The following is a 13,738-nucleotide window of genomic DNA, read 5'->3' as shown; positions in this document are numbered from 1 at the left end:
AACAACATACCCCTCCACTCATATCCCAATACTCCTGGTCTTACATTCTTCATTACAAGGAATTGTACTTTCAATCTCTAAAATAAATAAATAAATAAATAAAGCTGTCAAAATGTGAAGTTCATTCTGCTCCTATGTCTATAAAACAGAATAGATTTTCTGATGGAGAAAATCCAGGGCATGCATTTGCTGTATCAATCAGGGAACTCAAACAGGGGCTCTGTGATAGGCTGAAGGATGTGATGGGGAGGAAGATGGGAGGGAGGGGACATGGGTGTACCGATGGCTGATTCTTGCTGATGTATCACAGAAAAACACAAAATTCTGTAAAGCAATTATCCTTCAATTAAAAAATTAAAAAAAGAAGAAGAAATAAATAAATACAGGCAAAAAGAGAAAAATCCAGGGTATGCTATTTTTGTAGGAGCACTTACAGAATTTTGTCTTTTTTTTTTAAAGCACATAATCAACCTACCAGAAATTTATTAGTGCCAATAACATATGCAATATTATAAAAGACATGATCAGTTCAGTTTAGTTCACTGTCTGACTCTTTGTAACCCATGGACTGCAGCATGCCAAGCTTCCCCGTCCATCACCAACTCCCGAAGCTTGCTCAAACTCATGTCCATCGAGTTGGTGATGCCATCCAACCATCTCATTCTCTGTTATCCCTTTTCCTCCTGCTTTCAATCTTTCCCAGCATAAGGGTCTTTTTCAATGAGTCAGTTGTTCACATCAGGTGGCCAAAGTATTGGAGTTTCAGCTTCACCATCAGTTCTTCCAATGAATATTCAGGACTGATTTCCTTTAGGATTGACAGGTTGGATCTCCTTGCAGTCCAAGGGACTCTCAAGAATCTTCTCCAACACCACAGTTCAAAAGCATCCATTCTTTGGTGCTCAGCTTTCTTTATGATCCAACTCTCATATCCATATGTGACTACTGGAAAAACCATAGCTTTGACTATAGAAACCTTTGTCAGCAAAGTGATGTCTCTGGTTTCTAATATGCTGTCTAGGTTGGTCATAGCTTTTCTTCCAAGAGCAAGTATCTTTTAATTTCGTGGCTGCAGTCACCATCTGCAGTGATTTTGGAGCCCCAAAATATAAAGTCTGTCACTGTTTCCATTGTTTCCCCATCTATTTGCCATGAAGTGATGGGACCAGATGCCATGAACTTAGTTTTCTGAATGTTGAGTTTTAAAGCAACTTTTTCACTCTCCTCTTTCACTTTCATCAAGAGGCTCTTTAGTTCTGCTTCGCTTTCTGCCATGAGGGTAGTGTCATCTGTGTATCTGAGGTTTTTTATATTTCTCCTGGCAATCTTGATTCCAGCTTGTGCTTCATCCAGCCCAGCCTTTCTCATGATGTACTTTGCATATAAGTTAAATAAGCAGGTGACAATATACAGCCTTGATGTACTCCTTTCCCGATTTGGAACCAGTCTGTTGTTCCATGTCCAGTTCTAACTGTTGCTTCCTGACCTGCATACAGATTTCTCAAGAGGCAGGTAAGGCAGTCTGGTATTCTCATCTCTTTCAGAATTTCCCACAGTTTATAGTGATCCACACAGTCAAAGGCTTTGGCACAGTCAATAAAGCAGTAGATGTTTTTCTGGAACTCTCTTGCTTTTTCGATGATCCAACAGATGCTGGCAATTTGATCTCTAGTTCCTCTGCTTTTTCTAAATCCAGCTTGAACATCTGGAAGTTCACGGTTCACATACTCTTTAAGCCTCACTTGGAGAATTTTGAGTATTACTTTGCTAGTGTGTGAGATGAGTGTAATTGTGCAGTAGTTTGAACATTCTTTGACATTGCCTTTCTTTGGGATTGGAATGAAAACTGACCTTTTCCAGTCCCATGCCCACTGCTGAGTTTTCCAAATTTGCTGGCATTTTGGGTGCAGCACTTAACAGCATCATCCTTTAGGATTTGAAATAGCTCAACTGGAATTCCATCACCTCCACTAGCTTTGTTCATAGTGATGCTTCCTGAGGCTCACTTGACTTTACATTCCAGAATGTCTGGCTCCAGGTGAGTGATCACACCATTGTGGTTATCTGGGTTGTGAAGATCTTTTTGGATAGTTCTGTGTTTCTTGCCACCTCTTCTTTACATCTTCTGCTTCTGTTAGGTCCATACCATTTCTGTCCTATATTGTGCTCATCTTTGCATGAAATATTCCCTTGGTATCTCTGATTTTCTTGAAGAGATCTCTAGTCTTTCCTATTCCATTGTTTTCCTCTATTTCTTTGCATTGATCATGGAGGAAGGCTTTCTTATCTCTCCTTGTTATTCTTTGGAACTCTGCACTCAAATGGGTTTACAGTTCCTTTTCTCCTTTGCTTTTAGCTTCTCTTCTTTTCTCAGCTATTTGTAAGGCCTCAAACAACCATTTGTCTATTTCTTCAAGGAACTTGGAACTCAACCTACTGGAGGCAGCATGGGTTGAGGCTCAAGAATGCTAGCCCTGAAATCACACTGCCCAGATTTCCTGCTCCATCAGTTACCCAGAAATTTTGGCCTTATCTTTTTGGACTGTAGACAGAGAAAATAACATTACCTGCCTCATAGCACAGTAGTGAAGTGTGTGTGTGTGTGTGTGTATGTGTTAACTCACTTCAGTTGTGTCTGACTCTTTGCGACCCCATGGACTATAGCCCATCAGGCTCCTCCGTCCATGGGATTCTAAGCAAGAATACTGGAGTGGATTGCCATGCCCTTCTCCAGGGGATCTTCTGGATTCAGAGATTGAACCTACGCCTTTTAAGTCTCCTGCATTGGCATGAAGGTTCTTTACCATTAGCGCCATCTGGTGATGATTAAATGAAATTATATGTGGAAAATAGCATGGTGCCTGGCACTCAATGAGACCTCAGTAACTAGTAGATACTGCTTTTATTTTAATTTGAGTAAAAAAAAAGTCCATAATGAAGAAAGGTAGGACTTCTTCAGACTGTGGTGGGAAAGCATCACTTAAAATCCCAGATGCCAGGACATTTGCACTGGCAACCAAAATCCTAGATCTGAGTCTTGGGTCAGCTATTAATGGTCTGACCTGGGGCAGCCTGTTTCAAATCAAACTAGTTGTTTCCTCTGAATCTAGAAAACAGGGGGTAGAGGGGTGTGGTTTGAACTAGATGATCTTCAAGGTCCCCTCTGGCTCTAACAGTCTTTGATCTAACAGGTAGGACCAGTCTACCTGTTAGGTTCGGCTAAGTTTATTGGGTGGCAGTTGTAAGCATAGCATTGTGGTGTTTTCCACTTCACTTCATTTACTCACTCATTGGGCTGATCCATGATGCTGGGAAGGCAGCAGCATCATTATCAGTATCATCTCTTTTCAGCTGAAGGGACAGAGACGTGCTCTTGTGCGTCTTGTCCATGGTTGCCAGTCTGTGTTTTTGCCTTCTCTGCATCTATTCTCCCTTGCCCTCTTTTCTTTTGAGAATGCCCCTGCACACTCAGTCCACATGATTTAGCCAAGGCCAGCCTCTCCCCCAGGATCCAATGGAAGCAAAGTCAGGTCTTGCCAATCAGACCATGTGTGTATGCTCAGTTGCTAGGTCATGTCCGACTTTTGGCAAGCCCATGGACTGCAGCCTGTCAGGCTCCTCTGCCCACAGGATTCTCCAGGCAAGAATACTGGGGTGGGGGTTGCCATTTCCTCAGACTAGTTCTTGTCTTTGGCATACAACCCAAGTCATCCCAATAAGAATCCCCAAACTGTGAGATTTTGGTTAAGATACATTCTTTTTTATCCTGGGAATGCTGAGGAGGGAAACCTGAAGCTGCTGGCAACCTTGCTGCCACCAATGTGGGCAAAGTTGGGCTAAGAATGGAGCCAATACAGAGGAAAGCAGAGTCAAGTGCTGGAGAAAGAGAGGAATGGAAATCTGATCATGTTGTTTGAAAACGTGGATCTGGCTAAGTCTGCTGCTGCTGCTGCTAAGTCGCTTCAGTCGTGTCCGACTCTGTGCGACCCCATAGACGGCAGCCCATCAGGCTCCCCCGTCCCTGGGATTCTCCAGGCAAGAACACTGGAGTGGGTTGCCTTTCCTTCTCCAATGCATGAAAGTGAAAAGTGAAAGTGAAGTCGCTCAGTTGTGTCCGACTCTTAGTGACCCCATGGACTGCAGCCTACCAGGCTCCTCCGTCCATGGGATTTTCTAGGCAAAAATACTGGAGTGGGGTGCTATTGCCTTCTCCACTGGCTAAGTCTACAGTAAGACTTACCCTTGGATTTTAAGGTGTATGAATCAATAAGTTACCTTTTGCTTACTGCCAGCTTGATTTAGCCTTTTATTTTGGGGGGAGGGGTTTGGTCTCACAGGCAAGAGATTTTCCATCAATACATATATGAATGGATTCTATTTTAGGCTCCGACTCTAGACCCTAGGCCATTTCTACAATGCCTTCAAAGCTAACAAATCAATTTTCTCCTAAGAACTGTTTTTAAGATCATAAAGAATAAAGTTCTGCAGGGCTAAAATCTTCCTTCTCTTTTTTGCATATTATATTAGAAAATCATATTGGCTGTGAAAGGAAATGGCTTCTCAATGTGTGGAGAGGAGAACATCTAAGAACACCTGACCCTCCTAAAGTTAAGCCAAGTCTGGGAAAAAAGCAGAAACCAGCCAGCTGATCCTCCACAGCCTGAGGCAGACTCACCTTTCAGCTGAAGATAACCCTTAGCCAGGTTAACGTGTGCCTCGGCCAGCTTCCAGTGGGAATCACCGTAGCAGATCCTTGTCAGAGCCATGCAGTGCACTAGCTCATGGAGAGCCTTTTTGTACTGAAGGAAGGAAAAACAGGCCCACTAGTTAGACAACAAGGTACAAAATTAATGTGTACTTTTATCCATTCAATATACATTTATAGAGTGATGATTATGGGCCAGGCATGGTTCTAAATATGTGTGATACATCAGAGAACAAAATTAAGATCTGATTTGGGTGGCAGGGTATTCTTCTGGTTGGGTGAAATAGACAATATACATTTAAAAATGGTAAAATTTATAGTACATTTAAGTTTATAGTACAAAGATATGTTTTTGGTGGCAGGGTATTCATCTGGCTGGGTGAAATAGACAATATACATAAAAAAGAGTAAAATTTATAGTACATTTAAGTTTATAGTAAATAGTGGAAAATGTTATGGAATAAAGAAGCTGCCCATAAATGACCAGCTCCTACATCTTCAGACACAAGTAGGCCAGTGGTGGTAGTTTTCAAATAACACCCTCTAGCTCTCAATTCAAACATCTTCTTTAGTAGCTGGGATATTAGCACAGCCAATGAAGTCAGCAGGACTTTGCAAGCAGATTTTGTTAAAAGAGTAAGAAGCACATTTTCATCCAGTGCCAGGACAAAGAGAATAGTGAATGGTGTGGATTCCAGCTCCAGGTCAGCTTAGAGCAGCAATATTCTCAAAGCGAGGCTGGTGGTTTTAAAGTACAGCTCTGAAATTCTTTGACACTCCTTCCATCCAGAGACGGTGGTCTATGTCCCTTTTCTTTGAATCTGGGTTTATGACTGCTTGGTTAAACTAACGTGGAGGCAGTGAGGCAGCACCACTTTTCGGGCCCAGGCCTTAAAGAACTGGCAGCTTCTACTCTCTGTCTCCCCTTAGGTACTCACTCCTGGAACTTGCTATGAGCCGAAAGGTGTCTCCCACCCTCAGATTCATTTGTTGGAGTGCTAAGTACTTCAGAATATAACTGCATTTGGAGAGATGAACTTTGAAGAGGTGAAGAAGTTAAAATGAGGCCATCACAATGGGGGCCTCATCTAATATACTTTTTATAAGAAGAGAAGGAGACACGAGAAATGGGCACACACAGAGAAATGCTTTGTGAGGACACAGAAGGCAGGAGTCAGCAAGGCATGGAGAGAGGGTGCTGAAGAAAACCAACCCTTTCAACATCTTGACCTTAGACTTCTAGGCTCCAGAACTGTGAGAAAACAAACTTTCTTGGTTGAAGCCACCCAGTCTGTGGCATTTTGCCACAGCAGCCCCAGAAGACTAACAGCTTAACCATGATTTCATGAGGAAGCCTAAGCGGCCCCACAGAGAGGCCTCCACGGAAAGGAGCTGATGACAGCGTCCGTCAGCTGCAGAACACTGCCACCCTGGCAGCAGATGCTCCACACCTGCTGAGCCCAGCTGATGCTGTATGGAGTAGAGCTGACCAGACCCCACTGAGCTCTGCACAAACTGCAGGTTCATGAGCGAAATTAATCACTGTTTTTGTTGTACACCACCAAGTCTTGGTCTAAGACTGCCTACTCAGGTGGCACTAGTGGTAAAGAACCAGCCTGCCAATGTAGGAGACATAACAGATGAGGGTTCAATCCCTGGGTCGGGAAGATCCCCTGGAGGAGGGCAAGGAAACCCACTCCAGTATTCTTGCCTGGAGAATCCCATGGACAGAGGAGCCTGGCGGGCTACAGTCCATAGGGTTGCAAGGAATCCAACATGACTGAAGCGACTTAACACACACACACACGTACGTCTTGGGATGTGATATAGCAATAGATAGCTGGAATAGCAAAAGAGGAGGTAGAAGGTACGCAGCCTAAGGGAGTAAAGCAGAGGAAGAATGGTAAGAATAAGGACAGAGTTGTGTAGAAAACACAGGAGAAGACCCAGGATACCCGACCCTCCCGGTCAATGCCTAAGCTCAAAGGACTTGCACTTCCACACAGTTTCTATGTGGGTTAGAAACACTTTCACTGTGAAACATTCCCTTGACAAGAGTACATGGCCAGATACTTGACCCCAAGACAGCTGCTTTTCTGATTTAGCAAGAGAAGCTGAGGGCACACTGTGCTCACTCCACAGTGATAAAGGAAGATGGAGCTGTGTTTTTTTCCTATATGTAGTATAGTAAAAGTAACACTTTTCTTACTACAAAAATAATATATGCTCTTTATCAAAATGTTGCTGTTGTTTAGTCACTAACCTGTGTCCGATTCTTTCAAGACTCCATGGACTGTAGCCAACCAGGCTCTTCTGTCCACGGGATTTCCCAGGCAAGAATACTAGAGTGGGTTGCCATTTCCTTCTCCAGGGAATCATCCTGACCCAGAGATCAAGCTTGCATCTCCTGCATTGGCAGGCAGATTCTTTACCACTGAGTCAACAGGGAAGGCCCATTATCAAAATACAAGTGAGCAAACAAAAGAAGGAAAAAAGAAAAGTCACCTGCCATTGCACCTCTTCAAGATAAGTAGGTAGCTAAATCTCTTTCTATTCTTCATTCTTGTGAATCTATATATCTTTTTCTTTTTAAAAATACGCTTATAAGCTACATACCTGTTTGCAACTTGTTTTCACAATTTGTGAACATTTCTCCATATCATGTTTTGTGATAATTTTTAATGGCTGTACAGTATTTTACTGTATGGATATATCATAAATGAGTTATTCAACCCACAAATATTTAAGCACTTAGGTTGTTTTAGAAATTTTTTCTCTCTGAACATCCTGTGTGGATAGCTTTGTTCATATCTGTAAGTATTTTCTTAGAATGAATTCCTGGGAACATGACAATTGGGTAAAGCATATGCAAAGCCCTGAGGCTTTGCTGGAGTTTGCTAGACAGCTTCCATGAGCAGCTGCTTCCATCCCACATCTCCCTTCCAGTGTGGCATGTGAGCATGAAATGCCCCTTACACAGTGCCCAGCACTAGTTGGGGGTTAACTTGCCAATTTGTCAGTTAGCTATTTCTCCTTGTTTTAGTTTTCATTTTTTTTCCTGCAAAGCTAGTAAGGCTGAACATCTTCATGTGTTTATTGGCTTCATGTGTGTGTATTTCTTCTTTTGGGAAACATCTTTTTATGGCCTCTAAGAGCCAGGAAATTTAGGGAATGGCTTCCTTGGACACAGAGCAAATGAACACAGTGTATGAGAAAGAAATAAATTATAAAAACATTGAGAAGTCTAGATAGACAGTTTGCCAAAAAGAGAGGGGGACCTGATCTGATGGTGAATCTGTCCCAACCACAAGATTCCAAGGAAGGGCTATATGCAGCTGAGAGTCTGCCTCTCAGATCACAGCCTGGGTCCTCACTATCTGCATCAGGGACCAGGGCCAATGCCTAAGCTCGAAGGACTTGCACCTCCACACAGTTTCACTTTGAAACTGTGGCCTGTCCTCTCTCTGCTTTTTTATTTGCTAGAATGTGTAGTCCAGATATCCTTTTTTGATTTTCCAAACTTTACCCTGCCGGTTCCAGTGGCTTTAGCCAACAGGCCTGGGTAAGAGGTAGAAGAGAAGTATGTGTAGGCAGACAATCTCAGAACTGGGATGAGCCTCGTAAATAATCTAGTTGATCTCCTCAATTTAAGGAAGGAAAGTAAGACCAGAAAGGCAAAACGATTTACCACCAAGTGGCAGAATCAGAACTCACAGTCAAGCTCCTTGATGCAAAGTCCAGAGCTCTTCCCACAACATCATTCTTCATATTAAAACACGCGACTCTGAGGATCAGTTTGGCCATAAATGGCCAAATGGGCATTTCATAAACAGCTCTTGGTATCTAAATACTATTCTCTACTAGGATGAAACAGCATTCCCTGAAACCACAGCTGGAACAGGGAAAGTACAAGATGAAACCAAAAAATCTTGTTGTGCCTGAAATCAAGGAAAGAATTATAGGGACGTATCAAGAACTCAGAAGCCAGACTGAAGGGGCTCCCACAGCAAATATACAATAATTTAAGTTTTGACGATGATAATGGATTGTAACACATTGAAAAATAGGATTTCTTGAACCCATATTGATATAAACAAATGAACAATGATGTGTGAAGAAGGGAAAGCTCTTCCCTGTAAAATGAATGCTAATAAACAAATATTGAAATCATGGCAAAGTCAGAGAATCACCATTGGACAAACATCATAGCAATAACTGATTCAGGTGAGAATCATCAATGCATGTTAAAAGTAAGGGGTGAAGTTTTGATGAGGAATAGGATATATTTATAGTGTTAATGATTCTCCCTACAGGATACTGATTAATTGCAAATGGAAGAATAATAATTCTACAATGAAGAAACCTTCCAGATAGCACCTTAACCAAGTTATCAAATTTAGCATCATAGTAATGAGGCAAACAGACATCATACGCCTCCTAGTAAGATGCACCAGAAAGGGCCCTTTTTTCAGTTGTGTGGGATTTCTGCCCCAAATATATAATCTGATTCTAATCATCAAGAAAACACATGACAAATTCAAATTGGGGGGTATTCTACAAAACAGTTGGAGTATACGTTTGCGGCACCCGACAAATTCTTTTGTTGAAGCCCTAACCCTCCAATGGGGCATGTGGAGATAAGGCCTCTAAAGATGTAACTAAGGTGACATGAGGTCATAAAGGTGGGGCCCTGATCCAATAGGATTAGTGTCCTTTTGAGAAGGCACACCTTTCCCTCCTCCTTCCCCTACCCTCCATGCACAAAGGGGAGGCCATGTGAGGACACAGATTGAGGGTGGTGGTCTACAGCCCAAGGGGTGAGTTCTCACCACACAGCAGCTCTGCTGGCTCCTTGATCCTGGACTTCCAGTTTCCAGGATTGTGAGGAGTAAATTTCTGTTGTTTAGGCTACCCAATCTGTAGTATTCTATTATAGCAGCCCAAGCAGACTAATACAGTACTTTTTACAAATATCAAAATTGTGGAAGACACAGACAGGCTAAGGAACTGATCTGACAGATTTGTTGGTGTTTTGTGCTTGTGCTCAGCCATGTCTGATTCTTTGCAGCCTGCCAGGCTTCTCTATGGAATTCTCCAGGTAAGAATACTGGAGTGGGTACCCATCTCCTGCTCCAGGGGATCTTCCTGACCCAGGATTGAACCTGCCATTCTTGCATTGGCACGTGGGTTATTTACCACCGAGCCACCTAGGAACTGCTTTTCTAATAGATTAAAGGATACTAAAGAGACCTTGTGGCTCAGCTGGTAAAGAATCCACCTGTAATGTGGGAGACCTGGGTTTGATCCCTGGGTTGGGAAGATCCCCTAGAGAATTCAGGAATGGGTACCCACTCCAGTATTCTGGCCTGGAGAATTCCATGGACTGTATAGCCCATGGGGTCACAGAGTCAGACATTACTAAGTGACTTTCACTCACTCAAACTCACTCACTCAAAAAGACATAATAATTCTAGTCAGCATGATTTCATGGACTAAAACATGACTCTGTCTAATATTTTTTCCTGTAAAAGATATTACTGAGATAATTGGAGGAATATGAATAAGGTTTATAGATTAGATAATAATATGTACCAATATTAATTTCCTAAGGATTAAAGATTTACTAAGCATAGCCCCACCCATCAGAACAAGACACAGTTTCCCCCTCAGTCAGTCTCTCCCATCAGGAAGCATCCATAAGCCTCTTATCCTCATCCATCAGAGGGCAGACAAAATGAAAACCACAATCCAGAGAACTAACCAAGATGATCATAGGGACCACAGCCTCGTCTAACTCAGTGAAACTTGGGAGCTGTGTAGGGCCACCCAAGATGGACAGGTCATGGTGGAGAGTTCTGACAAAACATGGTCCACTAGGGAAGGGAATGGCAAACCCCATCGGTACTTTTGCCTTGAGAACCCCATGAACAGTATGAAAAGGCAAAAAGATAGGACACTGAAGATGAACTCCCCAGGTCAGTAGGTGCCTAATATGCTACTGGAGATCAGTGGAGAAATAACTCCAGAAAGAATGAAGAGACGGAGCCAGAGCAAAAACAATACCCAGTTGCGGATGTGACTGGTGATTGAAGTAAAGTCTGATGTTACAAAGAACAGTACTGTATAGGAACCTGGAATGTTAGGTCCAATGTTAGGTCCATTTAGGGTAAATTGAAAGTGGTCAAACAGGAGATAGCAAGAGTGAACATGGATATTTTAGGAATCAGTGAACTAAAATGGACTGGAATGGGTGAATTTAACTCAGATGACCATTATATATACTACTGTGGGCAAGAATCCCTTAAAAGAAATGGAGTAGCCCTCACAGTCAACAAAAGAGTGAGAAATGCAGTACTTGGACGCAATCACAAAAATGACAGAATGATCTCTGTTCGTTTCCAAGGTAAATCATTCAATATCACAGTAATCCAAGTCTATGCCCCAACCAGTAATGCTGAAGAAGCTGAAGTTGAACAGTTCAATGAAGACCTACAAGACCTTCTAGAACTAACACCCAAAAAAGATGTCCTTTTCATTATAGGGGATTGAAATGCAAAAGTAGGAAGTTAAAAGAGACATGGAGTAACAGGCAAATTTGGCCTTGGAGTACAAAATGAAGCAGGGCAAAGGCCAACAGAGTTTTGCCAAGAGAATGCATTGGTCATAGCAAACACCCTCTTCCAACAACACAAGAGAAGACTGCACATGGAGTCACCAGATGGTCAACACCGAAATCAGATTGATTATATTCTTTGCAGCTAAAGATGGAGAAGCTCTATACAGTCAGCAAAAACAAGACCAGGAGCTGACTGTGGCTTAGATCATAAACTCCTTATTGCAAAATTCAGACTTAAATTGAAGAAAGTAGGGAAAACCACTAGACCATTCAGGTATGACCTAAATCAAATCCCTTATGATTATACAGTGGAAGTGACAAACAGATTCAAGGGATTAGATCTGATAGAGTGCCTGAAGAACTATGGATGGAGGTTCATGACATTGTACAGGAGGCAGTGATCAAGACCATCCCCAAGAGAAAGAAACGCAAAAAGGCAAATGGTTGTCTGAGGAAGCCTTACAAATAGCTGAGAAAAGGAGATAAGTGAAAGGCAAAGGAGAAAAGGAAAGATATACCCATTGAATGCAGGGTTCCAAAGAATAGCAAGGAGAGATAAGAAAGGCTTCCTCAGTGATCAGTGCAAAGAAATAAAGGAAAATAATAGAGTGCGAAAGACTACAGATCTCTTCAAGAAAATTAGAGATAGCAAGGGAACATTTCATGCAAAGATGGGCTCGATAAAGGACAGAAATGATATGGACCTAACAGAAGTGAAGATGTGAAGAGGAGGTGGCAAGAATACATAGAAGAACTATACAAAAAAGCTCTTCACAACCCTGATAAACACAATGGTGTGATCACTCACCTAGAGCCAGACATTCTTGAATGCAAAGTCAAGTGGGCCTCAGGAAGCATCACTATGAACAAAGCTAGTGGAGGTGATGGAATTCCAATTGAGCTATTTCAAATCCTAAAAGATGATGCTGTTAAGTGCTGCACCCAGTATGACAGGAAATTTAGAAAACTCAGCAGTGGGCACAGGACTGGAAAAGGTCAGTTTTCATTCCAATCCCAAAGAAAGGCAATAGCAAAGAATGCTCAAACTACTGCACAATTGCCCTAATCTCATATGCTATCAAAGTAATGTTCAAAATTCTCCAAGCCAGTTTTCAACAATATGAACTTTCAGATGTTCAAGCTGGATTTAGACAAGGCAGAGGAACCAGAGATCAAATTGCCAATATCTGTAGGATCATCAAAAAAGCAAGAGAGTTCCAGAAAAACATCTACCTCTGCTTTATTGACTATGCCAAAGCCTTTGACTGTGTGGATCATAACAAACTGTGGAAAATTCTGAAAGAGATGGGAATGCCAGATCACCTTACCTGCCTTCTGAGAAATCTGCATGGAGGTCAAGAAGTAAAAGTTAGAATCAGAGCTATTTCAAATCCTAAAAGATGATGCTGTTAAGTGCTGCACCCAATATGACAGGGAATTTAGAAAACTCAGCAGTGGGCACAGGACTGGAAAAGTTTTCAATCCAATCCCAAAGAAAGACAATGCCAAAGAATGCTCAAACTACCATACAATTGCACTCAGTTGCTGGCAAAATAATGCTTAAAATTCTCCAAGCCAGGCTTCAATAATAGTATGTGAACTGTGAACTTCCAGATGATCAGGCTGGATTTTAAAAGGGCAGAAGAACTGGAGATCAAACTGCCAACATCCATTGGATCATAGAAAAATCAAGAGAGTTCCAGAAAAACATCTACTTCTGCTTTATTGACTATGCCAAAGCCTTTGACTGTGGATCGCAACAAACTGGTGGAAAATTCTTCAAGATATAGAAATACCAGACCACCTTACCTGCCTCCTGAGAAATCTGTATGCAGGTCAAGAAGCAACAGTTAGAACTGGACATGGAATACAGACTGCTTCCAAATTGGGAAAGGCATACATCAAGGCTGTATATTGTTACCCTGCTTATTTAAATTATATGCAGAGTATATCGTGCAAAATGCCAGGCTGGATGAAGCACATGCTGGAATAAAGTTTTCTGGGAGAAATATCAATAACCTCAGATATGCAGATGACACCACAATTATGGCAGAAAGTGAAGAGGAACTAAAGAGCCTCTTGATGAAAGTGAAAGAGGAGAGTGAAAAATTTGATAAAACTCAAGATTCAGAAAACTAAGATTATGGCATCCAGTCCATCACTTCATGGCAAATAAATGGGGAAACAATGGAAACAATGACAGACTTTACCTTTTTGGGCTCCAAAATCACTGCTGATGGTGACTTCAGCCATGAAATTAAAAGACGCTTGCTCCTTGGAAGAAAAGCTATGACAAACCTAGACAGCATTATTAAAAAGCAGAGATGTTACTTTGCCAACAAAGGTCCGTCTAGTCAAAGCTATGGTTTTTCCAGTAGTCATGTATGGATGTGAGAGTTGGACTATAAAGAAAGCCT

The 13,738-nt window shown here is 42.0% G+C and overlaps 1 protein-coding gene across 7 annotated transcripts in view; it reads right to left on the bottom strand.

Annotated features, from left to right (window-relative positions):
• TTC23 (tetratricopeptide repeat domain 23) overlaps window positions 1–13,738 on the bottom strand; it is a 161,096-nt gene that overhangs the window by 90,700 nt on the left and 56,658 nt on the right. For all 7 annotated transcript variants that reach the window (XM_010845843.1, XM_010845838.1, XM_010845841.1 and 4 more), the window contains one exon: window positions 4,676–4,799. In XM_010845843.1, coding sequence (XP_010844145.1) covers window positions 4,676–4,799 — 124 coding nt within the window. The remainder of the gene's footprint in view (window positions 1–4,675; window positions 4,800–13,738) is intronic.

The sequence above is a fragment of the Bison bison genome, unplaced genomic scaffold, assembly GCF_000754665.1.
Source record: "Bison bison bison isolate TAMUID 2011002044 unplaced genomic scaffold, Bison_UMD1.0 scf7180017864224, whole genome shotgun sequence".
Classification (NCBI taxonomy): domain Eukaryota; kingdom Metazoa; phylum Chordata; class Mammalia; order Artiodactyla; family Bovidae; genus Bison; species Bison bison.
This window is presented reverse-complemented; position numbering and strand designations above follow the sequence as displayed.